The 24,690-nt window shown below is 61.3% G+C and overlaps 1 protein-coding gene across 1 annotated transcript; it reads left to right on the plus strand.

The window, feature by feature from the left end:
- Positions 1 to 738: 738 nt before the first annotated feature.
- CSNK1G2 (casein kinase 1 gamma 2) lies at positions 739 to 23,801 on the plus strand. The gene is made up of 12 exons (XM_081286320.1): positions 739 to 992; positions 15,575 to 16,025; positions 20,881 to 20,921; positions 21,013 to 21,082; positions 21,156 to 21,304; positions 21,371 to 21,605; positions 21,670 to 21,755; positions 21,828 to 21,912; positions 22,006 to 22,154; positions 22,385 to 22,468; positions 22,551 to 22,657; positions 22,757 to 23,801. The coding sequence occupies exons 2-12, from the start codon at positions 15,839 to 15,841 to the stop codon at positions 22,809 to 22,811; spliced, it is 1,248 nt and encodes a 415-aa protein (XP_081142446.1). The 5' UTR covers positions 739 to 992; positions 15,575 to 15,838; the 3' UTR covers positions 22,812 to 23,801.
- Positions 23,802 to 24,690: the final 889 nt, after the last annotated feature.

Below are 24,690 nucleotides of genomic sequence, written 5' to 3' on the forward strand. Positions count from 1 at the left end.
CCGGGCCCCTCCCCAGTTCCTTCCTGGGGGCGGAAGGCAGGCAGACAATGCAGGAGAGAGCACTTCGGCAACTACTTAACGGCGCGCCCGCCGCGCGCGCACGCGGCCTGCGCTTGGCACTGGACAGCGGCCCCGGGTCACCGCTGCAGGCCGGGCCGCGGGTCACGCCAGGGCTGACACCCGTCACTCCTCCTGGTCAGCGTGACCACGGCTCAGCAAGGCGGGAAGCCCCCCCGCGGTAACCACCGTCCTGTGTGCACACGCGGCACTCCGCGCCGCAGCGGGCCCCTCGTGCGACGGCTCGCTAGGCGCAGCAAGCCCCTCGGAACCACACCGACCACCGCGCCCACGCAAACCACGCCCCGCGACACCACCCGCCATGACGTCAGATGGCGAGACCGTAGCGTCACAGACCCCGCGGTGGGGTGGCGCCGGGACTCGCGTCGTCATGGCGACGACGGGGCGGGCGGGCAGCGGAAGCCACGCCTCCCGGAGATTGGGATCCGCTCGGCCCCTTCCCCGCTGGCGCACGACGCCGCGGCCGCGCGCCTCCGGCATCCCAGAGGACGAAGACCCAGCAGCCTCGGGGCTGCCGCAAAGCGCAGCGGCTGTCGCGCGGAAATCCGCGCTGTCGCAAAGAGACGCGCCACCGCCCCACAGGCCTCGGCCCCGCCCCACGCTGTGACGTGCGCGGCGCGCGCGTCCCGCGCCCTAGCTGCGTCTGCGCAGTGGCGCGCTCAGGCCGCCGCCCCCCGCTGGCCGACGCTGGCGGCGTAAGGCGCGCGGGCCCCGGAGCGGGCGCGGCGGAGCGGCGAGCCCGGCCCTCCCGCCGAACATGCCGAGGCCGGCCCCGTCGGCGCGGGAGCCGGAGCGGGGGCCCGAACGGGCGCCGGAGCCCGAGCCGGACCGTGAGCGCGCGCGGGGCCCGGAGCGGGGGACGCCGCGCTGCTGAGGCCGGCCGCCGCCGCCCGCGGGCCCCAGGCGGAGCGCAGGTAACTACGCGCGCGCCCGCCGCCCGGGTATCCGCCCCACGCGACCCCACAACCCTGCCCGCGCTGCCCCAGCTCGGGACCCCCGTGAGCCCTGTCCCGTGCCGGGGACCCCGCCGTGCCACACCCGCCGACCCTGAGCTCCGGACCCTGGTGACCCCCAGTGACCCGGCTTTCTCGCCGGAGGTCCCGGGGACCCTGAGCTCCGGCCCCCGCCTCGCCCTGGGACCCCGCCTCCACGCTGGGGAAGTGTTGCAGTCCGCGGGCCTCGCGCTGTGGACCCCGAGACCCCAACCCCACCGACCTTTCGCTTTGGACCTCCAGGCTCTGTCCGTGTCCATCATACTCCAGATCCTACTCTGTTGTGACCCCCACACTCCAGATCCTGCTGGCCTCCACTGATCCTTGCTGTCCCCAACCCACCTGTCCCGTCTCTTGAAACCCAGATTCTAGCCCATCGCCCATCCATAGGTGTTCCTCAGCCTCCTGCTCGTCCTGAGGCCTCCTGCCCACATGGTCCGATGGCCTCCTGATGTCTGGGCCTGGCTCCTTATGCCTCTCCACTCCCAGTCCTTCCCTCTTCTCCTGTGCCCCACCTCCACTGTGTGGTCCTGAAGCTTTTGAGGTGCAAAGCCCGTGGATTTGGTGCGAGAAAAGGGGTCTGTTGGGGGAACCTGTTGCGGGTGCTGCTGGGGAACTCCCAGTTCAGCTGGCAGCGTCCTCTGCTTTCCGCCCTGGCCACTGGCTTTGTTTTCCGGAAACACACAGATCAGGGAGGGAGGGGTGAGATGTCTGAGCTGGCCCTTGGGATCCTTGCTTAGACCTTCTGCCCCAACTTTCTGGGGGGAAGACTCTTGATTTGGAGGTTGGGATGGAGAGATGTGTTAAGGACCAGCTTTGGGGCAGCTGGTTCTTATTCTGAGGCCTCCAGATGGCATTGTTTGCTGGAAGCAGCCCTGGAGGGTGTGTATGTGTAGGTGGAGGCCAGCATTTTCTCTCTCTACTCATAAAGTACAGGCCTGGATCACTGTCTGAGCCCCCATCCACTGGACCTTCCACTTCTGGGGTCCTCCCTCCCCATCACTGGGACAGGCCCTGTCCTCATTGGGTGTCTCTGGCACAGAGGCTCTGGGAGCTTGTGGGTGTGAGACCAGTGAGAAGATAGGAGGGCCCTCCAGTCTAGGGGGAAACCCAACCACCTTTGGAGAATTCGCCCTCTCATAAGGGGCTGGGCACCCTGCCCTACCCCGCCCCAGGAGCCTTGGGGAGAGTGCAGATGGTGCACAGGACCCACAGGTTTGAAAGGGGGAAGTTTGCGGTTGTGGCTGGTAGTTTGTTTTTGTTTTCTGCTTATGTCTCCACCAAGGCTGGGTGGCGCTGACTGATGAATTTCCCAGGCAGCACCCAGAGCGCATGCAGGCACACACAGGCCTGCTTTGGGTCTCCTGGGCTCAGATGTTGTGTTCAGCCGGTACACTGAGCTCTGGTGCTTCTTAGGAGCCATGTGTGGGAGGGCCCCCTGCAGGGGAACTGGGGGCCCCAGGGGAGGGCCAGATCTAGGGCTCAGAGGCCAGCTGAGTTTCCAGTGGGCAGGTGGGGTGAGCTCTAGGAGGAGCTGGCTCTGTTCCCCTGCTCGCCACGGTGGCCAGTGAGTCTGCAGTGGTCATCCTGCCACAGGTCTGGTCTGAACATGCTGTGTTTGCAGCAGGACCTGCCAGTACGTCAGGCAGCCTTCTGACTGGTTTGATCACCCTAGTTCCTTTGGGAAATGAGGGATGAATTGTTGTTGTAGGCTCTGGACATGTCTGGGAGGCCAGCCGGCTGCGGTGCTGTCGATGACAGTGCGGAGCTTTGTGCAGACATATTTGTGTGAGTTACCAACTCCTGTGTCGTCTTACTTTACTTCTCTTCCTTCTTTTTAATTATACGGTAATTACCTCTGGGTTGCAAAAGGAAGTAGGTGAGGCTTTTTTAAATTGAAAGTCTCCCTATCTGCTCATGCCAGCTCTGGGGAAGCCAGCATGCCAGCCATTAATTTGGGGATCAGGGCAAGTATGTGGTGTGCCAGACAGACATAGAGCCACTTGCACGCGTGGGAACTTACAGGTGGGCTGGTGCCCATCTGAGAAACAGGCCCTGGGGCCCTGGCCAGCTCTGTCACCAACTAGTTGGGACAGAAGCTATGCTGGTATTTGGCATTTCCCCTGGGAGCTTCCATGGAGGAACATACGTGTGGCTTTGTTGTCCCTTTTGGGTGCTACAGAGTTGCTCCAGACCCCACAGGAGCAGCCAGCAGCCTCTCCCTCTGCAAGGGGCTCACAGTCCGTGGCAGCCTTAACTGAGGCTGTGTGGTGGGTGTGGTTGGAGAGAAGGCAGACAGAGAGGCCAGGCTGCGGGTTCTGATGGATCTTAGTGTCTGTGTGACCAGGCCTGGTGTGGGCTCTAGTCCCCTGGTAACCTTGGACAGGTCAGCATCTGCAGGTTGGTTGGCTTTCTCTTGACCTGGAGAGCAGAGAGACTCCATGCAAAGCAGGCCCTGGGCCCAAGAGACCCGGGCAGTGCTGTGGTGATGGCAGGGCACTAGCTGGGGCCTCATGCCCTACGTAGTGTCCCGCTTGGCACTCAGAGTTACCCTACTCATGCTCAGTTGTGGCCTGCTTTCCTGGGCTGGGCGAGCCTCTTCCAGCTGGTCTGTGAGTGTCCCAGGTCATGTTTGTGGAGTAACTGTTGGTGCTGGCTTGTGGCGGCAAACACACATCTCCGTGCTCAAAGGGCAGTTGTCTGGTGGTGGGGAGGGTCCCCTCAGCCTGCTCTCGTTACAGTGGCTCATGGTACTTGTGCTGTGTTGGTTCTGAGGTAGCTGCACCGCAGCACCCTGCTTCCAGAGGGACCTAGCCCCCTGCTTGGGTGGAGGAGGACCGGGGCTGGTGAGGCTGGTCAACGCCTGGGCTGTACCAGCGCCTGCGGTGCCAGTGGAAGCAAGGAGGGCTGTGTTTCGTGGGAGTCCAGATGGTGGCTGGGCTGGTCTGTGGAGCAGAGAGGACACGTCTCCTGTCCTCTTGGCACCTTCCCTGTTCCTGCCAGTAGTGCCAGCTCCACCTTACCTGTGTTCAGGTACTGCGGCTGTGCAGGTGGCCCTGTCCTGGAACTGGCCTGGCTTTGTGGCTTTGGAGCATACCCCATTCTATATATGTGTCCACCCAGTTAGGGCACCGCTGCTCAGTGGGCTGAGGCTAGGACTTCACGGGGAGGCACTGGTGGACACCAGCAGGACTCACGAGCTCCTGAAACAGACGGTGTACCTGGAGCGTTTGAATAGGGGACTGCCAGCCAGTTAGCACGAACTCCTTTGGCTCCCAGTCTCCAGATGAGACCTGACTGCTGACACTTGGTGTGGGTGGGACCCGAGTCCTCGATCACCTCTGAGAGGGGCCCAGTGTGTCCCACAGGCTGGCGTCCTGCCAACCTCTGAAGGACTAGGACCATCTTAACACCTCCACACTCCTTTGCTTTGCCACACCTTGTCCCCAGCTGGCTCCACCCTGCACAGAGGGAGGACATAGGAAGCCTGTGGGGCAGCAGGCAGTCAAAACCGAGCCTGGGAGTCCACCACCATCAAGTCTGTCTCCTCTGCTCTGAGTCCTTTGCTGTCCCTAACAAGGCCTGGCTGGATTGCTAGGGATCCAGGCTCCACCAGCACTTTTTCCTCTTGCTCAGGGTCTGCTTGCCACTCCCTTTCCCAGGGGTCCTGTGAGAGCTCTTGTGTGTCTCTGAGGTACCAGGTCCCTGTTGCAAGTGGGGCTGGCTGAGAGCGGGGCAGTGTGGCCAGAGCAGTGCCTCAGGCCCAGAAGGAAATTGCTGCTCATGCCCAGTAATGCCCAGCGGCAGGACACCTGTACTTCCTACTCAGGTAGTGCCATAGAGCATCCCAGGGCTGTGCCGTGGGGTGAGGGTTCCCCAAGGAGGCTTCCGGGTCATCTCAGGGAGGCATAAGTAGTGCACCTTGTTCCTCGCTTGAGCAGCCTGAGTGTTTCCCTTACACACACAGGAACTAGCCACAGTTTGGACCCAGGGTTCAAGTTGCAGCCCTGCTTAGCCTCCCCCAGAACACCCAAAGGGCCCCATCAGAGAGTAACCCAGCACCTTCCCTGAGGCTTCCCTCATCTACTTGCACCCCTCAGAATGGCTGGCCGTTTTAGGTCCCATCCTGGTAAGTAACTGCCAGGCTCTGCCTGCCGCTTCTTGGCGTGTGAAGAGTCCAGCTGAGGAGCGTGTGGGCCATGATGCAGAGCCTGCATGTTCCGAGGGCCTCTTGGGGCAAAGGCACACATCCCTCTCCAGAGAAGAGCCATGCTGGGCTGCCCCTGGCTGTGGGGTAGGAATGGAGGGCTTCCTGACTGGCTAGTGCCATGTAAGGACACCTTGCTCTGAACCTGATGGGTGGCCCATGAGCCTCCTGATGGAGGTACAGAAAGAGGTTGCAGGTCTGGTTGTGCCCGATCTGGAGGGGTACACGCTGTTGCCTAAAGCCCAGAAGCCCCAGAGCCCCCTGCAGAGCAGAGGAGTCCCCAGGGGGGATCTTGGGTCTCCCCGTCTCTGGCTGGGCCTCTGCTTCCCAGCCCCTGTGCTGGCAGTATGTGTGTGGACCTCGGGGCTCAGGGCAGTGTGGGCACCACCTGAGGCTACCTTGCATTGCTCTGGGCTACTGTGGAGTCCAAGGGTGGGCTTGGGGAAGGCCTCAGGGCTGTCCAATTCTGAAAAGCAGAAGTTGATACTGTAGATGATTTATTGTAGCTCATAATTTTACCTTGATACCATTCGGCTTAAAAGTAATGGGTTTCAAAGAAACCTCTAGTTAGCTGGCAGTCTCTGCTCCCCAGAACTCAGACATGCCATGGCCCAGTTTAGGTCCATAGGAAGAACCCCTCTGTCTTTGACACCAGATGAGGACATAGTCTGCAGGCCGTGTAGAAGGAGGCTCGCCTTCCTGAGGCACCTTATTTCTGAGGTGGCTTCAGGATGTTTGTGTGACTCATAGTGATCTCTGCCTTTTTTGTCTGATCCCCCCAGGTCCCATGTGAGAGGGAAGTGGTGTGCATGAGAGACTGTTCCTCGGTCCGTGGTGGCCATATTGGTCTGTGGAATACCTGGGCAAGGGCAGTTTGCACACATGACCCTGCCCTACCAGGAGGGCTCTCTGGGTGACTTGAGCTTGGTAGGTGCATGCTGGGCTTGTGCTTCCCCATATCCTGGGAGTGACAGAGGCTCGCACACATCTCCTTTGTTCTCCTGGGTTGGCCATTTGAGTTCCTTTGTTGGTGTGAGGGAGAATATCGCTAGGGCCTTGAGGGGGTTGCCCATGTAGGGGTAGGGCCAGGCACATCCCTCTTAGTGACCTCAGACATCCCCCCAGGAGGGGCGGTCAGAGCTGTCTGGCCTTCTTGGAGAGGAACAAGCAGCTGGGCTTCTGGAAGTTTAGTTTTTGCAGTTAACCTAGGCCCCTGGGAATTAGGAAGCCCCAGCCAACAGGTCCCAGATTACTTATGATCGGGAGGGCTGAGGGGGTTCCTGGAGGCAGATGATGCTGGGGCACCCCTCCTTATTGCCCCTAGAATGGTCTAGAAAAGGTCTTGGGACTGTGGGAGGGCCTCTGGTATTTGTGCACAGATGAGGTGAGCCCAGCACCTCACTGACCAGGTCAGGGGTGTGCCGTGCTAGGAGCAGGAGCCCTGGGCTGCACCCTGGGGGCCAGGGCTAGTGGGCAACTTACCAGTGCTCCCACAGCCCTGCCCACTCCTCTCTGCACCTCCAGCTCCAGGTCTTGTACCTCCTGTGGGCGCACACCTCTGCATTCCTCTGGAATATGTATACACCCTCCCACAGTAAAAGCCAGTGGTTTAGGCAGGACCCTGGTCCTACATGGCTACAGGTTCTCATAGTTTCCTGGCCTGTGCAGCTGGCCCCTGGGCACTGGCCAGTGCTGTGCCCACTGTTTCTTAGCAGTTCCATTCGTAGTCCATACATCACATAGCCACTTTCCCAAACAGAGGCCAAGCTTGTGGACCCGGCCCTCTGCACTGCCCCCATAAGCCCTGACCTTAATGTGGTTCCCAGATCCTTCTGCACTCTGGACCTGGAGGTGTCTTTACCAGGGCAGGTGCTCCCTCAAGCTTCAGTCTATAAAAAACACATGGTGGGCATGGTGGCCACACCTGTCATCCACGCTCCTTGGGAGGCTGAAGCAGGAGGATGGCAAGTTCCAGGCCAGCCTGGGCAATTTAGCAGATCCTGTCTCAAAAAGGGCTGGGGTGCACCTCAGTGGTAGATGCCCTGAGGTTCAATCCCAGTACAAAAAAAAATAGGCTAGAGTCTAGCTCAGTAGAGCACTTGCCTAACACATGTAAGGCACTGGGTTTGATCTTCAGCACCACATAAAAATAAATAAAATGAAGGTATTGTGTTCATCTACAACTAAAAAAAAAAATCTAAAAAGAAATTTAAGTCACTGTGAACCTGCGGTTGTATCAGAGGTGTTGTGTGAGGCCCTGGGTTCAGTCACAGCACTGAAGACAAAATAAATATAAAACGTCAGTGCAGGGTGGGTGGTGGCTCAGCGGTGAGCGCTCACCTAGCACTGGGAGGCCCCGGGTTCCATCCTCAGCACCACGCAAGATAAATAAATAAAGGTGTTTTGTCCGACTACAACTAAAAAATATTAAAAAAATAATAATTCACCCATTAAAAGTCTACGTTTAATGGGTTTAAAAAAAAAAGAGTGCAGAGCTTTTTGCAACCCTTTGTGGTTATGCTTCCAGGATTCAACTGGACCCCCTCATCTCCCCAACCACAGGATTTCCTCCCATGGGGACTGTGACTGGGGTGGTCCTTCCCTGCCAGGACTTGTCTGGCCACCCCAGTTGACTTACTATTACCCTGAGACACAGGACGCTCCCCCGCTGTGGCCGGCTGGACAGGTATTCCCTAATTGCCACCATCTGCCATAAGAGCCTATCCACGGCTTTTGATGTCACCTTTGCTCTGTGGATTGTTTCCTTCCATGGAAGTCAGTCAGGCTTGTGTGGAGGGAAGTGCAGAGCGCAAGAGGAAGTGAGCTGGGCTGCCCTGACAGTGGTGGCTTCTTGCAGCTGGCTCCTTGTGTGCCCATTACTACATCTGCTTGTGCTGTGGTACCTAGGTGACAATGTCTGTATCTTCCCACAGACCTTTGTATGACATTGTAGCCACCTGGGTGAGTGTGGACCTCTCCCGAGTCTGTGGTCCTTGCTGGGCACTATGGACCCTGGGCTTGATTGTTCTCTGGTGATGTCCTGGACACCACATGTGCTGAGAAGCATCCTTGGCCTCTGCTACTCCATGCCAGGTGCTCCCCATTCTGACACCTCAGGTGTCCCCAGGCCTTGCCCAAGGCCTCCTGGGAGGCAGAATCATCTGAGACTTTCTAGGCCGGGATTCCATGGGTCCCCAGAGCACTGCCTCCTGCAGCCTGAGGGTGCTGCCCATGGTGAAGTCCACAAGTTGAGGAGAGGCCAGGCCCAGAAGCCGGGGCCCTAGCTCCTGAGTCTGGCCTGTTGGCAGTTTTGTGACTGACCAGCAGGAGCAGGGATGGACCCGCTTTCTCCTGTGGCCCATGAGATGAATGCAGCCGTCCCTCCCTTGCCCTTCCTCCTCACCTGGCTCCACCTCTTTCTTTTTGGTTTTTATTATAGAAGTTTTCAAGTGCCCCACTGGCAGAGACGCCAGTGCGTGAGCTCTGGGCTGGGACAGGTCCGTGGCAGGTCCGTGGTGTTCAATTTCTCTCCTGTGGACTCTCGTCTTGCCCTCCCATGTCACAAGGCTCCACTTTCTTTGGGGATCAGCATGCAGACTGCAGCCAGGTCTCCCCTCCCAGTGACACCCTACCTGGCCTGTGCCCCTGGGTAGGTGTTGGCTCCGGACTGGGAGCTGTGCTGGTGATGTCAGCCAGGGACTGTGACATCACTGAGTGGAGGAGGCAGAGAAGGGGCCCCTGGTGTCTCCAGCAGGGGAGCTGGCCTGGGCCTGGCAAGATGGAGAATCCCAAAAAGAACAGGGCAGGTAACTCTCCTGGGCAGGCCTTGACTGGGAGGGGATGTGCCCACCCAGAGCCATGTCCAGTCAAGTAGGCTCCCCATTTCTGCCTAGCTGTTGGTCAGCTGCCTGGGCAGTGAGCATCACAGGCTGGCCTTGGGCCCTGTCCTCTGCCCAGGCCAGACCATTGGGCAGGAGCTGTCCCCAATCTGTGCCCTGAAACTCCACCCTTGGGGGAAGCCTTGCGTGGGGAGAGCTCTTTTGTGGGCCTCACGGCTCGGGCTGAGGCAGAGTTTAATTTTAGGGCAGGGAGAGGGCTTAGTGACCCCACCCTCCCCCTTGGTATTTTTAGCTTCACTTTAGCCCAGCTGGGTCTAATGGTGGCATTTCCATTCACCCCAGAACCCACTCCCAGGCAAAGATGGGCCTAGTGGCTTAGGGTCCCCCTGTTCTTCTGTCCTAGGTAACCCACACTCCCAGGCCCGGCCCCCTCATAGGTAGTCCTGCTGGGTCCGTGTGTTCAGGAGAGGCTGACACCTCATGCTGCTGGTGGGTGACCGTCACCCTCCAGCCCTGCCTGGGCCAGGATTTACCAGGAGGCCTGAGTCTGGTGGCAGCTTCTTCCCTAGGAGGGGCCTTGGGGTCTCCCAGGTGCTGTCACCTTTCTCATGCTCATGGGGTAGGCAGGTGTGATCTGGGGGGCCTAGTGAGCCTGGGAGGTGGAGCTCCAGCTGGGGGAGGGGAAAGGCTGTGAGCATCACCCTGCACCAGAGCAGGAGCGTGAGCAGAGGCCACAGCCCCTTCCCAGGTGAGGTGTGGGAACCGCTTGGCCTCAGTGACTTCTGTGACCATACCACCTGAGCTGGGGCTGCCCTGCTGGCCCCCACACCATAGTGCTCACAGCTCGAATGCACCTCCTAAGCACAGCTCCTGGGGTGGTGTCCTGCCTGGGTGCTTCTGTGCAGATTTCAGGGCCTGAGTGTCTTGCTTTGAGGGAGTGTGCCGAGCTCTGTTTTCCCTGGAGTCAGCTTCTCCCTGTGAGCGCTGCCCAGCCCACCACCATCAAGGGGAAGAGGGCCGTTACCCCAGAAGTGGCCTCAGGGAGCAGGCCCGAGAGCCACTTGTCGGTGGCGTGAACATTTGCCCTTTTCAGGAGATGGTCCCCGGGGCACAGCCCCAGTCTTGCAAGCCTGGCGCGCAGGGCTGCCATCACCTGGCCCCGCTACACCACCTCTGGGTCCCCACCTGCTGGCCTCAGGTGCTGGACTTGGGCGACTTTGAGGGATGCCGGGGGGGTTTGAGTGTTTTGGTGCAGCTGTGGTCTCTGTTACTCTGAGAGGTCTTGGCTCTGCGTGGCGTGGCACCTGGTGGAACTCTGATAGGGTGCGGGTCACCAGGAATGGGAGGCCAGGCTGTGGGGTCGACGGGACATAGGCGGGCCCTGCGACAGCACGCTCATGGGCATTGGCAGCCCTGTTCTCACCGCTGCAGGACAGGGCCTACGCGGATGATGTGTGGACACTTGGCTGACTGGCTTGGGGGACTGATCCACCAGCCATGTGAAAGGGAGGGCCCTGGGAAGTCTGTTGGGTTCTGCAGGTTTCTTTTTCTTGTTTTTGATTGATAGGCTTAATTTTTAAGAGCAGTTTTAAATGTAAGGAAAAACTAAAGCACAAAGCACTGCCACACACCCTGTGAAGAACCCCTGTTGTGGTCACCAAGCCAGCGTCTGCGCCTCCTTGCTAGCTGGGGTCAGGGTCCCACCGAGGCCCAGGCTCCTCTGAGCCGAGCCGTCCACACTGTCTCACCACCAGGTTCCTGAGGTCGGGCCTGCCCCACGGGCACTGGTCCTCAGGAGCTCTCTGCTCCCAGCACCTCGTCTTCCCGCTCGCCTAGCAAGCCAGGCTTCCTTCTGTGCCTTGTCCTTTCCTGTGAGCACTGGCCCTGCCGGTCCTGTGACAGCCAGCGATGTTCCTGCCTCCCTCGGGAGCCTGTTTTCTGGGTTCCCATCTCTCCCCTGGAATTCAGTTCACATTCCTTTGTCCAGAGTTGTGTTCCAGAGAAGGCCTTGGTCCGGAATGGAGGTGTCTAAGCTCACCAGGAGCAGCCTTAGGCATGCAGCAGCCACCCCCAGTGTCACAGCCCTGACAGCCAGGAGGGGACTGGTGGACTCAGGACAACAGGCGGAGCAGCTGCCTGCTGGGAGGGCAAGAGCCAGGGGCCTGGCTGGTGGCGGCAGTGTTCCATGTTGGGAGGCCTTCAACAAGCATGGGAGTTCCCAGCAGAGCCTCTTTGGTGCCACCTGCTGCCCATCCCCTTCCCCTCTGCACTGGGTGTGGCTGTGCCCTGGCCATTGCCACGAGGTCCCCCCAGTACAGCAGCATCTACCTTGCCACCTCCACACCTGTCTGCTTGGCAGCAAGGCACCCACAGCAGAAGGGCAGACTGGGACAGGCCCAGCCAGCCCCTGGCAAACCCCCACCAAGGGGAGGTGCGCACTCCTGGTCCTCCTGGGTGGGGCAGGACCAGCCCTGTGAGTGGAGACTGCAGGTGGGCGTGGCTCCCCCAGGTCAGGATGTGGGCCTAGCCCAGCCTGAAGCTGCTGTCCTTCCCCTGAGGTGCTGGGTGAGCTAGCTTCTGGGGTGTCCTGTTGGCCTGGGGTGCAGAGCATGGTTTCTTCTGAAGTAGCACTGGTAAGGAGCCCTCTGGGCATCGTCCTGCCACCCCTGTGTTTCCCCAGGAAGGCCCTGTTGGTGGTCCCACCGCTGTGGGTCTGCTCTGGATGCCAGCACAGTCCTGCCAGGAGGCTCCAGCATTAGCCAGTGATGTCTGGAGGTGCTGCTGCTGAGAACTGGCCTCCCACCTCCATGTACGGGGTGTCCCCTGTGGTACCAGGTCCTCACTCGGGGTGAGATAGCTCCAGAGGGGAGAGGACGCAGGCCTACTGGGAGACCCTATGCTGGTTTCTAGGAGGGCTCAGTTTGGACAGCTAGGAAGGTTGGAGACCTGCACCATGGTTCTCAGTCCTGCAGGCGGGGGCATTGAGGAGCGCTGAGCAGGGTGGGGGTGGCTCGCATCCTTACCATTTGCTCAGATATGGCCGTTCATCTGCACCCTGCTGCTGGCTGCCTCCTTGTGTCCAGCACTGTGGCAGGGGCTGACTGCCTTATGTGATCTGGGGAGAAGTTGCAGAGCCGTGCAGCTCTCCCCTACCACCAAGAGGGCTGTGGGCACCGTGGAGCAGCACAGCACCTGGGAGCGTGCGCAGGGGCCTGAGCTGGTGGAGTGGGCAACAGTGCAGCTGTGGGAAGGCGGGGTGCTGCTTCTAGAAACCTCCGAGAGTCTCCACCCGGCCCTGGAGCTCCGCAGGGTGACAACCCAGACAGCCCCGGCATCCGTGATGGACGAAGGGACACAGCATGCCCGTCCACGTGCAGAAGTGTGGTGACAGCTGCAGTGTGGAGGGACCTCAGTGAGAGCCAGATACACGAGGCTGCAGTGTGTGACCCAGTGACAGGAGGGTCCAGGACGGGAGTTTGCAGAGACAGGATGTAGGAATGATGGTTCATGTGAATTCCGTGGCACAGTTTACAGATTATAATAAAGTGACGAACCTGGGCATTCTGCATAGCCACTGACTCTCAGCGTGTGCTGCTCTTGCTGTGTCCTACGTCCCCAGCCAGCCAACGGCTGTTTCCAGCCCACACCTGTGTGCCATGCTGACCCACTGCCTGACCCAGCGGGACCTGAGCTGAAGCCACCCTCACAGCTGGAGGCCGGACTTCCTGCCGTGTGACATCGGCCAGGGCCAGGGCCTGCTTCTCCGTCTGGCCTCGGTACTGGTCAGCCGAGGTAGTGTGGTGTGATCTGAGGTGTGTCATCCCAAGCACAGCCCCAGGACACTGCTCTGTGTTCTGCGTCTCTCCACTCAGATGCCACAGAGGGAAGCTGTCCTGGAGGGGCGGGCAGAGCAGAGCAGGGCAGCCGAGTGCCCGCAGTTCTGGAGGCTGGTGGGGCCGCCTGCTGAAGCTCCATGCCCCCTTCCCACCTGGGGTCCTGGGTGGTTCTCAGGCGTCTCTCCAGCCCCTCTGGCTGCCCAAGGGCAGTGTGTGTGGCTGACGTGTGGCTTCAGTGGCACTGAATGCAGGGGCTTGGATCTGCCCTTCAGCTGGACAAGGAGTGGCCAGTTCCCTGGTGGGGAAAGGAAGCCATAGACATGTGGGCCTGAGTGGTGGCAGCCTGGGCTGAGCAGGAGTGAGCACGGCCCTGTGGGCCCACACAGTGGCTGGTGCAATCAGGACCATCTGGGAGGTGGCACTCCTGTTCAGGGTTTTGCTTCAAACCCTGAGGGCCTCAGTGAGGGCTGCTGCCCTCAAGCCCAGGTATCCTAGGGGTGCGGCCTGCTCCCTGACTTCCCCTGGGCTGGACTGCCAACTAAGCTGGGTGACACTTCTTGGGTGCAGCCCTGACCTGTGGGATTTGCCTTTGGAGGCCCTTGGCCCTAGACAGGTGGCCCTTCCCCTCTTGACCCGCCTGCTTCTGCTCTCAGGGGCCCAGTAACAGGTTCTTCAGGTGCTGCTGCTGTGCCCAATGGTGACAGCCAGGTGGTGGCAGCTGCATCCAGAGAGCTGGTGCTTGCATGGTCCCCCACTTTGGTTCCCTGTTGGCCACCTGGAGTGTCAATAGCAGTCCCCCAAGAATGGGCCACCATAGCGAGAGGTCCTGGTGGGCTGCGCTGCCTGAAGTCAGTAGCCAACACAGACGTGCAGGACTGGACGGGGACTGGTGGACGGGGAGTGGTGGGCTGTGTGGCGGGGAGAGCACTTACTTGCCTGGGGCTCCATCCAGGTGTGGGCCAAGGAGCAGCCTGGGCGCACTAGCTCTCTGGTTCCTGTGCCTGGAGCGCTTTTCCTAGGACCCAGGCCAGGTTTTCAGGGGCCCTGACTGCAGCCCTTTCTTGCCCTGCTGGGCAGGAACTGGGAGTGACACCAGCCTCCTTCCAACACTGGCACTTGCACTTGTCCCCAGGACTGTTCTGACACTAGGGTGGGGCAGCCTTGAGGTGCCATTTTGGTTAGGCAGGTCTGGGCCTCTGAGGAGGCCTCACGGCTGCACCTACCCTGAGACTGCCCTGTGTCGTCATGTCCCTGTGACCATATCATCTCTGGGGTCCCCATCTGTGACCCAGAAGTGGCTCCTGCAGCTGGCAAGCCCTTTAATGTGGACAGCTCCGGGGGCTGTGAGGCCCCAAGATGGGGCAGCAGGGTTATTAGCCTTGTCACCCCTACCTGCGAGGCCCCTTTATCACCTGCTGACCCCCAGGAGTGTCCTTGGGTCCTGGGTGGGCCCCCCTCATGTGCAGGCCAGCTGTGTCAAGGTCGAGTGAGTGCGCCCGTGCAGGTATGGCCTGCAAATGCTCTCATGCCCATCAGTCCTCCTCCAGCCCCCTCAGCCCTGCGTCTCGGCCTGACCCTGTACAGTTGTTTTAGGGGCTGGTTTCTCAGATGCCCAGCTCCCTAACTGCCAAGTGGGCCAGAGACAGGACAACCAGGCAGGAGCGAGCCCGGGCACAGGGGCCAGATCCGGCAGGCACCAGCCTGCTTCAGGGGTGCGGCCTGTAGCAGTGGATGCGTTTGGTGAGTGGTGGTGTGAGTGCTGGGGATTCGACTCAGGCCTCCCTGTGCTGCGGGCACATGTTTTGGAGGTCAGAGGCCCCCTGCTGGGAGAAGCTGGGTGCTGGATAGGAGGGCAAGACCTGGAACCTGGCTAGGAAGGCCTTGATGCTGGGCCTGAGCGAAAGGGGAGGTCAAAGGGCAGTTCTGGAGGACCAGGTGTCCGAGGGGCACACCCTCCCCACCCTGGCCAGCCGAGCTCCCGCTGCCTCCTCGCTGTAGTAGTGCAGCTGCCAGGGCTACCTGGGCCGCGGGAAGCCATTGCCCTTCCCAGGCCTGCCCCTCCTCCCCAGTGTCGCCAGCCATCCAGGGATGCCAGCTGAGGTCAGGCAGTGAGGCCACGCCTCTGCGCGGGACGCTGTCTGCTGTCCTCTGTCGTGTGCCCTCTTCCTCTCCCTGGCCAAGAGATGAGCTGGAGGGTTGGCCCTCTGCTCTGGTTTGGAGACCTCTTCCTGGCTCAGCCTTCCAGGGCCTCGGCCACCTGCCAATTGCCAGCAGCCTCCTGGCCACGAGGTTTTCCAGCATGGGCCCAGCCACTCCAGCGTCCCCTGACAACTCCCAGGCTTCCTCTTGGCCATCCCACCAACCTTTGCTGTGCCTCTGACCCCATCATCAGTGTCTCTGGTGGGGGGGGTGCATACAAGGACTTCCCAGGGTCTGGGGCAGGGATGTCACTTGTCCCGCTCAGACCTTCAGAGATCCTTTCAGAACACCGGCTACTTGGGGCCCCTCTGGGTGCTGTCCTCAGTCACCCTGCTGACTGCCTCCACCCCCCTGGGGGGCCCACAGTGCTCTGCCCTGGTCCTTCTGGCTTCCTGACCTGTGCCTCTCTCTCTCTCTCTGCAGCTGGGCGCCACGAGATCTGAGGCCGAGGGACCTTGCCAGCAGCATGCCTCTCCCCCTACGTGACCCTGAGGCCCCCGAGATGAGCACCACGGCAGGGCCCACCAGAGCGCCCTCGTCGCACTAGCTTCCCTGCCGGGAGCCGCAGGCCGCCCCGCCCACGCCGCTGGGCCCATGGCGTGTTAACACAGAGCAGCGACCTCTGGTTCACAGACGGGCTTTGCACGCAGCAGAGTCACCGTGGAGAGGCCAGGGTACCACAAACTGATGGATCTTGACAAGAAAGGAGGGAAAGGGGAGCTGGAGGAGGGCCGGAGAATGTCCAAGACCGGCGCGGGCCGGAGCAGCCATGGCGTCCGGAGCTCGGGGACCAGTTCAGGGGTCCTGATGGTGGGCCCCAACTTCCGCGTTGGCAAGAAGATAGGCTGTGGCAACTTTGGGGAGCTTCGCCTAGGTGAGCCGCCCGCCGGCAGCAGCTGGGGAGGTCGGTGCGGCAAGGCCGCCGCTGCGGTGGCCAACACCCCTTGAGCTGCTGTGGATCATAAATGGGGGTCAGCCTCTCACCTTGGAGTGGGCTTGGAGAGCAGGGCGCCTGGGCCCCGCTCTCCCTCCTGGGGGTGGTGTTATCACAGGGAGGGGCTCACAACAGTGGGGAAAGAGGCCAAGCCAGGCTCTTCAAAGTGGTTACTCCCACCCCAGCCCAGGTTCTGAGCTGGACTAAGGCCTCTGCACTTCGCAGGCCCAGCTTTGCTCGGTTGTCAGCTCAGGAGAGCTCTGGCCACGCTCCGCATCAGGGCCCGTGCTGATCCACGTTCAGACCACACCTGGCACAGCCAGGTCCCAGGGGCACGCACTGGGAGCCCAGGGTTGGGCCCCTCCCTGGCCGGGGGTGCCTTCCCTTCGGGGCTCTGGTGGTCAGCACCACACCCTTGGGAGCCCCATTCTCAGCAGGTGGCCCAGGAAGGCCCTGGCCTAGAAATAGAATCCAGTCTTGGGGCTTCCGGGTAGCCCCAGGCTCCTGAGCACTTCGAGGGTGCTGGCCCCCCACCCCCGGGAGGCAGTGGCATCTGTTATTGGAACTTGCTGGAGACACCCAAGCACATGAGCTCCACCCCACACTGGTGCCTGTCATAATAGGAATCAGGGTCACTTAGAGGGAGCAGGGACAGGCAGAAGGGCAGATAAGGGACAGGGTGGCAGCAGGACCTGCCTTGTGTGCGCCCCATGCAGGTTGGGCCTCATCAGAGCCCCGGGTTGTCAGAGCAGTGGACATTGACTTAACAGCACCTTTGTGGCAACTGCCTGGGGCCCAGGACACGGGTGGTGGACACCCCAGGCCCCACTTGTTCCTTTCCTGTGTGTTGGGGTCTGTGATCCCCTCTTCCACCTCAGGTTCCTCACCTGTTGATAGGGTGGATGACAGTTCCCCTCTCCAGGGACTGATGTGGGCTTCAGGGAAATGGTCAGGCTGACGAGTGCGTGGCCAACGCCAGGTCCATAATCTGCTTTGTGCACGTGGACAGCCCCTCGTCCCTCCTGAGGAGGGCAGTGTTTCCCTGCATTCTCTTCAGCAGGCAGTGGCCAGGAGGCCAGCTTGACACCGCCCCTGCCCCCAGCCTGCTCGGCTCTGCAGAACCACTGGCCCTGGAGCCTCCTGCCTGTAGCCAGGCTCCGGGTCCTCAGTAGCAGGTGGAGTCCCACCTGCAGGGACTTCGAGACCCAGCACTGCTGCCCCGAGGCTGTGAGCATGTGCACACCCTCACACAGACCCACACCAGTGTGCTTACGTGCGCACACAGGCTGCGCACACGCACGCGCGCACACACACAGCGGTCCCTGGACAGCCCAGGCTGGCCTCGTACACCTCTGGGGACCCAGGTGGCTGTATGGGTTCTGTCCTTGGGCAGGGAGCCCAGGAGCTGGGGCTGGGGGGGCTTTTCTTTTACTGAGGTTTTAAAATCGCAGTGTAGGCTCTTCCTGTCCACCTTCTTTGGTTCAGCGTATTTCACTTTTTTGTTTGTTTGTTTGTTTTTAATTTTTATTGTAGATGGACATAATACCTTTATTTTACTTGTTTATGTGGTGCTGGGGATGGAACCCGTGGCCTCGGCCTCGTGTGTGCTAGGCAAGCACTCTGCCACTCAGCCCCAGCCCTTACTTTTATATTTATTGTTATTATTTTTGAGATAGGGCCTCTCTACATTGCCAGGTTGGCCTGGAACTTGTCGTCCTCTTGCCTCAACCTCCTGAGCAGCTGGGTGACAGGCGTTGCCCCATGGCGCAGCGTGTTTCTGAGTGACGGGGCTGTTTGTCAGCCGTCACTCGGCACAGCTGTAAGGCCACCTGCTTGCAGAGAGCAGCACGTTGCACCCTTCACTTCCTGCTAGAGATGTGTGGCATTTCCCTGGCTGGGCTGTGGGGGACGCAGCTGTCCTCCCTCGTCTTGACTTGAGACCCAGGTCGTGGAGTGTGTTGAGGAGAAACCCTGAGGTCTGTCTGCACAGCGCTCTCCCACGTGGGGTTCCCACAGGCAGCACCACACACACCCTCTCCCACTGTTTTGAGGTGTTTTGAGGTTTTTTTAAAATTTTGAGTGCATGGGCTTAGCATGAGCAAAGCACCAAAAAATGCTATTTACTTTTTTTTTTTTTTTTTTGGTCCTGGGGATTGAACTCGGGCCCTGCCTCTGAGCCATGTCCCCCACCCCCACCGTTTTAGTTTTATTCTGAGAGAGACTCGCTAAGTTGCCCAGGCTGGCCTGGAACTTGTGATCCTCCTGCCTCAGCCCCAAGTCGTGGGATGACAGGCGGGGTCACCGTGCCTAGCCTCCTGGAACTTGTTTGCAGTGGCTGATTTAATCTGCTCTGGGCTTCGGCACAGGGTCCCAGACGAGGCCTTTCATAATGAACAGCAGCCTATGGGCTGACTGTTCTGCAGGCTGGAAATCCATGGGCAGGGCCAGCGTTGGGCAGGGGCCTCCTGTCCTTCCCTCCCTGAGGGTGCTGTGGGCCAAACACCCCTGCCACACCCCTGCCCTGGAGGTCAAGTCTCCCGCACTTGAGTCCGGGGTTCCAGGGGCATGTCCAAGCCACAGCGCTGTTAAGGCCCCCCTCTGTAGCACCTTTCACTCCCTCCCTGCTCTGGCTACGTCCGCTCCTCCTGCTCAGGGGTTTGGCGGAGCTCTGTGGTGCTGGTCTGGCCCCTGAAGCTGGCCCAGGGACTCTGCTGTCTTGCAGGCTTGGGACTGCATTGGTCTTGGTGGCTCTCGTTAGTGACACATCAGGTCTACAACACCCCCTCCACGGGGGGCGTGGGCTCTGGACTTGGAGTCTCAGCAGGGCCTCAGGGAGTCTGGGGAGGTGTCTGTTTTCAGTGGTTACGCCCTAGGGTCCTTCAGCCTGTGTGGCCTTGGAGTCTTTCTTTGGCCCAGGGTCCCTGGGAGCTATACTGTGTCAGGCCTGGAAGTCTCCTACCTTCTGCATGTGTGGCAAGGGCCCTCACAGGAGCCCTCAGAAAACCCCTTGGGGTCACAGGTCCACAGAGACCTCAGACGCCTGTGTACATGCCCCTCTCAAGCCCAGGCCACCTCCAAGCCCTTGGACTCTCATGCTCCCAGATATGCAGTCAGAAGGCCAGGGCAGCTGAAGGCTTCTCCAACCAAGTACAGGAAGAAAATCACCGCCGACAACTCACTAAGAGATGTCCTCGGAGCTAGGCCGAGGCCACACTAAGAGCATACACTAAGCAGGCACACGGGACTGTGAGGAGGTGTTGCAGGGCACCCATTGACAGCACTAGCTGCCAGATGCAGAGGCCACACCTGTCCTCCCCGCACCTGGGAGGCTAAGGCAGATGCATCACAGGTTCCTGGCCAGCCAGGGCATCCCAGCAAGACCCTGCCCTAATATAGAAAATAAGGAAGTCTGGGGATGTGGCTCAGTGGTAGAGCACCCTGTGTTCAGTCTCCAGAACCGAGAAACAAGAATCACAGGAACCACAACCGTATGATACAAAGGAAAACCACTCAGTGGAAAAAACGGGCAAAAGACCTGAACAGAGGGCACTCAGAATGGCCAGCGCTCAGTGAAGGGGCAGGGTGCGGCGGCACACTCCACCTGGCCCCGCAGAGGCCAGGGCACCAACATCCCTGGCAGCACCAGTTCTCAGGAGGGTCCCAAACTGGAAACCACGCATGCGTACCCCAAGTGGGTGAACATAGCAGAAAGCAGGTGCACACCCCGAGCCTGCGGCCTGGTGCTGCCCAGCTGCTCTTGAGAGCCCTAGAGTCCCCCCAGGGTGGTGTGGGCCTGCAGGCCACCTGCAGTGCTCTCCTCACATTTTTGGCATGTTTGGAACTGTGCTGATGGACAGCCCCATTTGTACCCAGAACTGGTGCGGTGTGCAGTACTGGAGAGGAGCCTGCTCACCGCAGGCAGTCGCTCACGCCCACATCCTGCAGGCTCCTACTTGCAGGCCACCGGAGACACTGGTAAGACTGAGTGGCCAGCATGGCCGAGGAACACACCAAAGCCAAGGGAGCCACTGTGACTGGCTGCAGGCACAGGGCAGAGTGCGGCCATCTGTGGTCTCGGCCACCTGGCTCTGTGTGCTGTCCCGCCTCATCAGGGTTCCCATGGCTGCTGTCTCAAGCACCTAGGCCACTCAGCTACAGTGGGTGGAGGGCACCTGGAGGCCTCTCCTGCAGCAGGACCAAGGCAGGAGGAGGGCCCCAGTCCTTTACATAGCATGTGGCCTTGTGGTCAGAGCCAGGGCAGGACAGGGCTGCTGGGGGTGGCCTTCCACACTGACAAGTGTAGGTGGGCAGTGGTGTGTGTGCTGTGAGGTGAACACACCAGGGTGTGGGGGCAGCTCTGCCTGAGGGAGCCGGGTGGGAGTCTGCTCACGCAGTAGATGCCCACCTGGGGCCGCTACTGCCTAGAGCTAAACCAAGTTGGGGCCACACTGCCCTCCCGGGGGCTAGGGCAGGCTTAGTGACCACCTTCCCCTCCATCTAGCAGTGAAAGCCCAAACTGTTAGGACGTGCGGCCTTGTATTTTGCCGTTTTCGGGATGGAAGCCTGAAGGGCCTCCTGTGGGGGAAGGGGCTCTGCCCTAACCAGCCTGGGGTGCAAGGTTCCTGCCCCGGGTGCTGGACAGACTTAGTGGGCTGCCTCCCTGGGGCCTCCGGTGAACAGAGATGGGGGTATGGACCAGCTTCGGAGTACGTGGGGGCTACGTGCAGGGTGGGGAGGACAGGGTCCTGCCAGGTCAGGAGGTGCTCCTGGCCCTGATGGCCTTTTGTCCCCACAGGAAAGAACCTCTATACAAATGAGTACGTGGCTATCAAACTGGTGAGTCCTTCCTTCCCATCCTCCCAGCCAGGCCCACAGGGTCCCAGGGCTCCGGGCAGGCTCGCGGGGGTAACGTCTGCGTCTTCCCCAGGAGCCCATCAAGTCCCGGGCCCCGCAGCTGCACCTGGAGTACCGGTTCTACAAACAGCTCAGCGCCGCAGGTAGGGGCAGGCCCTGGGGGGCCCGCGGGGCAGGGGGCGGCCGGCCACCAGCTTAGCACTGTTCCCTCGGCAGAGGGCATCCCTCAGGTCTACTACTTCGGCCCGTGCGGGAAGTACAACGCCATGGTGCTGGAGCTGCTGGGGCCCAGCCTGGAGGACCTGTTCGACCTGTGCGACCGCACCTTCACGCTCAAGACGGTGCTCATGATCGCCATCCAGCTGGTGCGGGGGCGGGCCGGGCGGGGGGGGGGCGGGGCCGGGGCCCGCGCTGAGGCTCGGCCCCCGCAGATCACGCGCATGGAGTACGTGCACACCAAGAGCCTCATCTACCGGGACGTGAAGCCCGAGAACTTCCTGGTGGGGCGCCCGGGGACCAAGCGGCAGCACGTCATCCACATCATCGACTTCGGGCTGGCCAAGGAGTACATCGACCCCGAGACCAAGAAGCACATCCCGTACCGCGAGCACAAGAGCCTGACGGGCACGGCGCGCTACATGAGCATCAACACGCACCTGGGCAAGGGTGAGCTGCGCGCGCGGGCGGGGGGCGGGCGCGCGGGCCGCGCTGAGCCTGCTGTCTCCCGCAGAGCAGAGCCGCCGCGACGACCTGGAGGCGCTGGGCCACATGTTCATGTACTTCCTGCGCGGCAGCCTGCCCTGGCAGGGGCTCAAGGTACGCGGGCGGTGCGGGCCGGCGGAGGGGGGGGGAGAGGAGGGGCGTGGTCACTGACCGTGGGACCCGCAGGCCGACACGCTCAAGGAGCGGTACCAGAAGATCGGGGACACCAAGAGGGCCACACCCATCGAGGTGCTGTGCGAGAGCTTTCCAGGTGAGGGCCCGCCCTGCCGCACCTCTACCAGCCCCCGTCCTACCCCTGTCCCCGCCCTCTCCTTCATTCCCAGCTGTTGTCCTCTCTCCGCAGAGGAGATGGCCACGTACCTGCGCTACGTGCGGCGCCTGGACTTCTTTGAGAAGCCCGATTATGACTACCTGCGCAAGCTCTTCTCCGACCTCTTCGACCGCAGCGGCTTCGTGTTCGACTACGAGTACGACTGGGCCGGGAAGCCCCTGGTAGGTGACACTGGGCAGTGGGCCAGAGAGTCCCTAGTAGGTGAGGTGGGTGGCCGGCCAGGAAGTCCCTAGTAGGTGATGCTGGGCAGTGGGCTGGGAAGCCCCCTGCAGGAGGGGGGCTTCGGCCCTTTGCGCTGGGGTACACCTGTGTGCAGGGGTAGTGGGTCAGAACCCCATCCTAGGGCGTCAGAGTCGGGCCTCCCGGGCTATCCTGACACCCGCTCCCGCAGCCAACACCCATTGGCACCGTCCACACCGACCTGCCTACCCAGCCGCAGCACCGGGACAAAGCCCAGCCACACAACAAAAACCAGGTGAGGGTGGCCCGGGGCCCCCTACATCCCAGGGAGGTGCCAGGCGTCTGGCATGACTCCCCCACTGCCCCCGCCCACCCAGGCGCTGAACTCTACCAATGGAGAGCTGAATGCAGATGACCCCACAGCGGGTCACTCCAATGCCCCAATCACAGCCCCCGCTGAGGTGGAAGTGACAGATGATACCAAGTGAGCTTTGGGGCGGGTCTCAGGGAGGGGGACACCTGGGCAGAGTGTGTGTGGACTGCCAGCCTGGTACCTCCCTCCCTCCTCCGTGTCGTCCCACAGGTGCTGCTGTTTCTTCAAGAGGAGGAAGAGAAAATCTCTGCAGCGACACAAGTGACCGGGTGCCTGCAGCGCCTGCACCTGCTGCGCGCAGCCTCTGGCTGAGCTTGTCCAGGAGGCCCGCGGCTCTCCACGGTGTCTGGGGCCAGAGCCCCGCCAGAAGCCCAGGCAGACTGCGGGGGCGCGTGGACCGCAGGCCCCCACCCCCAGGACGTGGGGTCACTTCCTTCACTTAAGACTTCGGCCGAAATGTCTACAGCTGTGTCTAGTCCTCCCCTTCGAGAGCATTAACTATTTAAAACAAGGAAACAAGGAAAAAAGAGCAGAGGCCTGCCCCGCCCCAGCCCTTTCCGCCTGCGTGGTGATGAGTCGCGTGACCCTGGAGGCCCCCGGGCCACTCGTTAGCCTCATAAAGCCCAGCTTGTCTCCCTCGATCCAAAGCCCGTTTTCTCGAAGGGGGGCAGGCTCAGCCTGGGAGGGGCACTTTGGGTCATCTTGCCAGGCCACCTAGGAGGGGGCCCAGGCGTTGCTGCCAGGGTGAGGCCACCCCCTGGGCCTCCCCCAAACCAAAGGGGAAGGTGGGGGCGGGGCTGCAGCTGAAGCCAGCCCCCAACCAAAATGCTGCACCAAAGCTCTGGCGCCAGGGCGCGGCAGCCTTTTCCAGCCCGGCCTGCACCGGGTGGGCGCACTTGCTCCCGGAGGTTGTGCCCAGGCGCCCAGGACCCCGAGGGTGTGCGGCCTCTGTCCCCACTCTGGCGCAGGGGCCGCCGGGCTCCTGCTGCCTGCCGGCTGCGGCTCCTGGTCTCCCGGCCTCCGCAGGGGCACCGCCGCGGGAGACCACGCCTTAAAGCCCCCGCCCCACACCAGGATGTGGTGGGGGCGCCTGGAGGCTGCGGGGGTGGGCGGAGGCGCCGGGCCTCCCCAGCGGTGGTCGCGAGTAGTACTTGCTTTACAAAGTGTACAGAAATGGCATTTACGTTTCTCTGACGCTTCCTTGAAGCCATAGAATTTAGGGGCTTTTTTAAAAAATAAAAGAAAAACGAAACCACTCCTGGGTGCCGGCCTGGTATTTCCAAGGGAGGGCCAGGAGAGTTTGCAGACGCGATGGGCCGGGAGAACCACAAACGGGTCTCCAGGTGCACGTCGCAGGCCGGAGACCAGAAGGTCCCTGCCGGCCCGCATGTTGGGGGACGCAGCACCCGCGCAGCGGACGGAGCCAGGCAGCGCCTCCCCTTGGCTACAGTGGAGCCCAGAGCCCTCTCCTCGGGCCAGAGGCGGGTGGGGAGAGCCGGCCCCAGCCCAGGGAGGAAGCAAGACTGGAGAACGCCTGAAGAGGAGGACCTCCCTGGGCGCAGAGGAGGCGCACGGACTCGACACTGTCGTCCCAGGGTACTTCCCAGGAAGAGGACTGGAGTCTCCCCGTGGAATGGGCCCTAAGGAAAGTAAGCCAGAGGACTGGGACCGTCACGGTGGCCCCCACTGTGGGAGCCTCCCTGAAAACAGACGAGTTCACCTACGGAGACGAGACGAGAACCGCCTGTCACCCTGCAGAGCCCCGCGCCTCTCAAGCTCATGGAGACCAGGGCCAACTGGGTCCCTTCCCCTCCGCGCAGAGCGGCCTCAGAGCGAGCCTCCTGCTGGGAGAGCTGCGCCTCAGTCGCTGGGATGACAGGCGTGGCCAGTGCACCCCGCTCTGCTGGTGGCACTCTGAGGATGGGGACGTCAACTCCAGCCTGCGCAAGTGCAGCAGCGTTCCAGACCGAGGCTGGGAGAAAGGAGGCCGGGAGGACCGGAGACCGGGGTCCGGGAGACGAGGGACGGAAGACCTGGGGGACTGGAGCTGGGGGCGGAGCCAGACTCCCAGCCTGGGCGGCGGCCTTGCATACTGATGGGAAAGTGCAGGTGGACGAATGGTTTCCGGTTCCATTTCCCCCTTT

This window comes from Spermophilus citellus, assembly GCF_964194105.1.
Source record: "Spermophilus citellus genome assembly, chromosome: 3".
NCBI classification, from domain to species: Eukaryota; Metazoa; Chordata; class Mammalia; order Rodentia; family Sciuridae; genus Spermophilus; species Spermophilus citellus.

Coding starts and splice junctions, on each gene's coding strand:
- CSNK1G2 (XM_081286320.1), top strand. CDS start 15,839: ATGGATCTTGACAAGAAAGGAGGGAAAGGGGAGCTGGAGGAGGGCCGG. Junction 22,155..22,384: donor ACTGGGCCGGGAAGCCCCTG/GTAGGTGACACT, acceptor CCGCTCCCGCAG/CCAACACCCATTGGCACCGT. Junction 22,658..22,756: donor GAAGTGACAGATGATACCAA/GTGAGCTTTGGG, acceptor GTCGTCCCACAG/GTGCTGCTGTTTCTTCAAGA.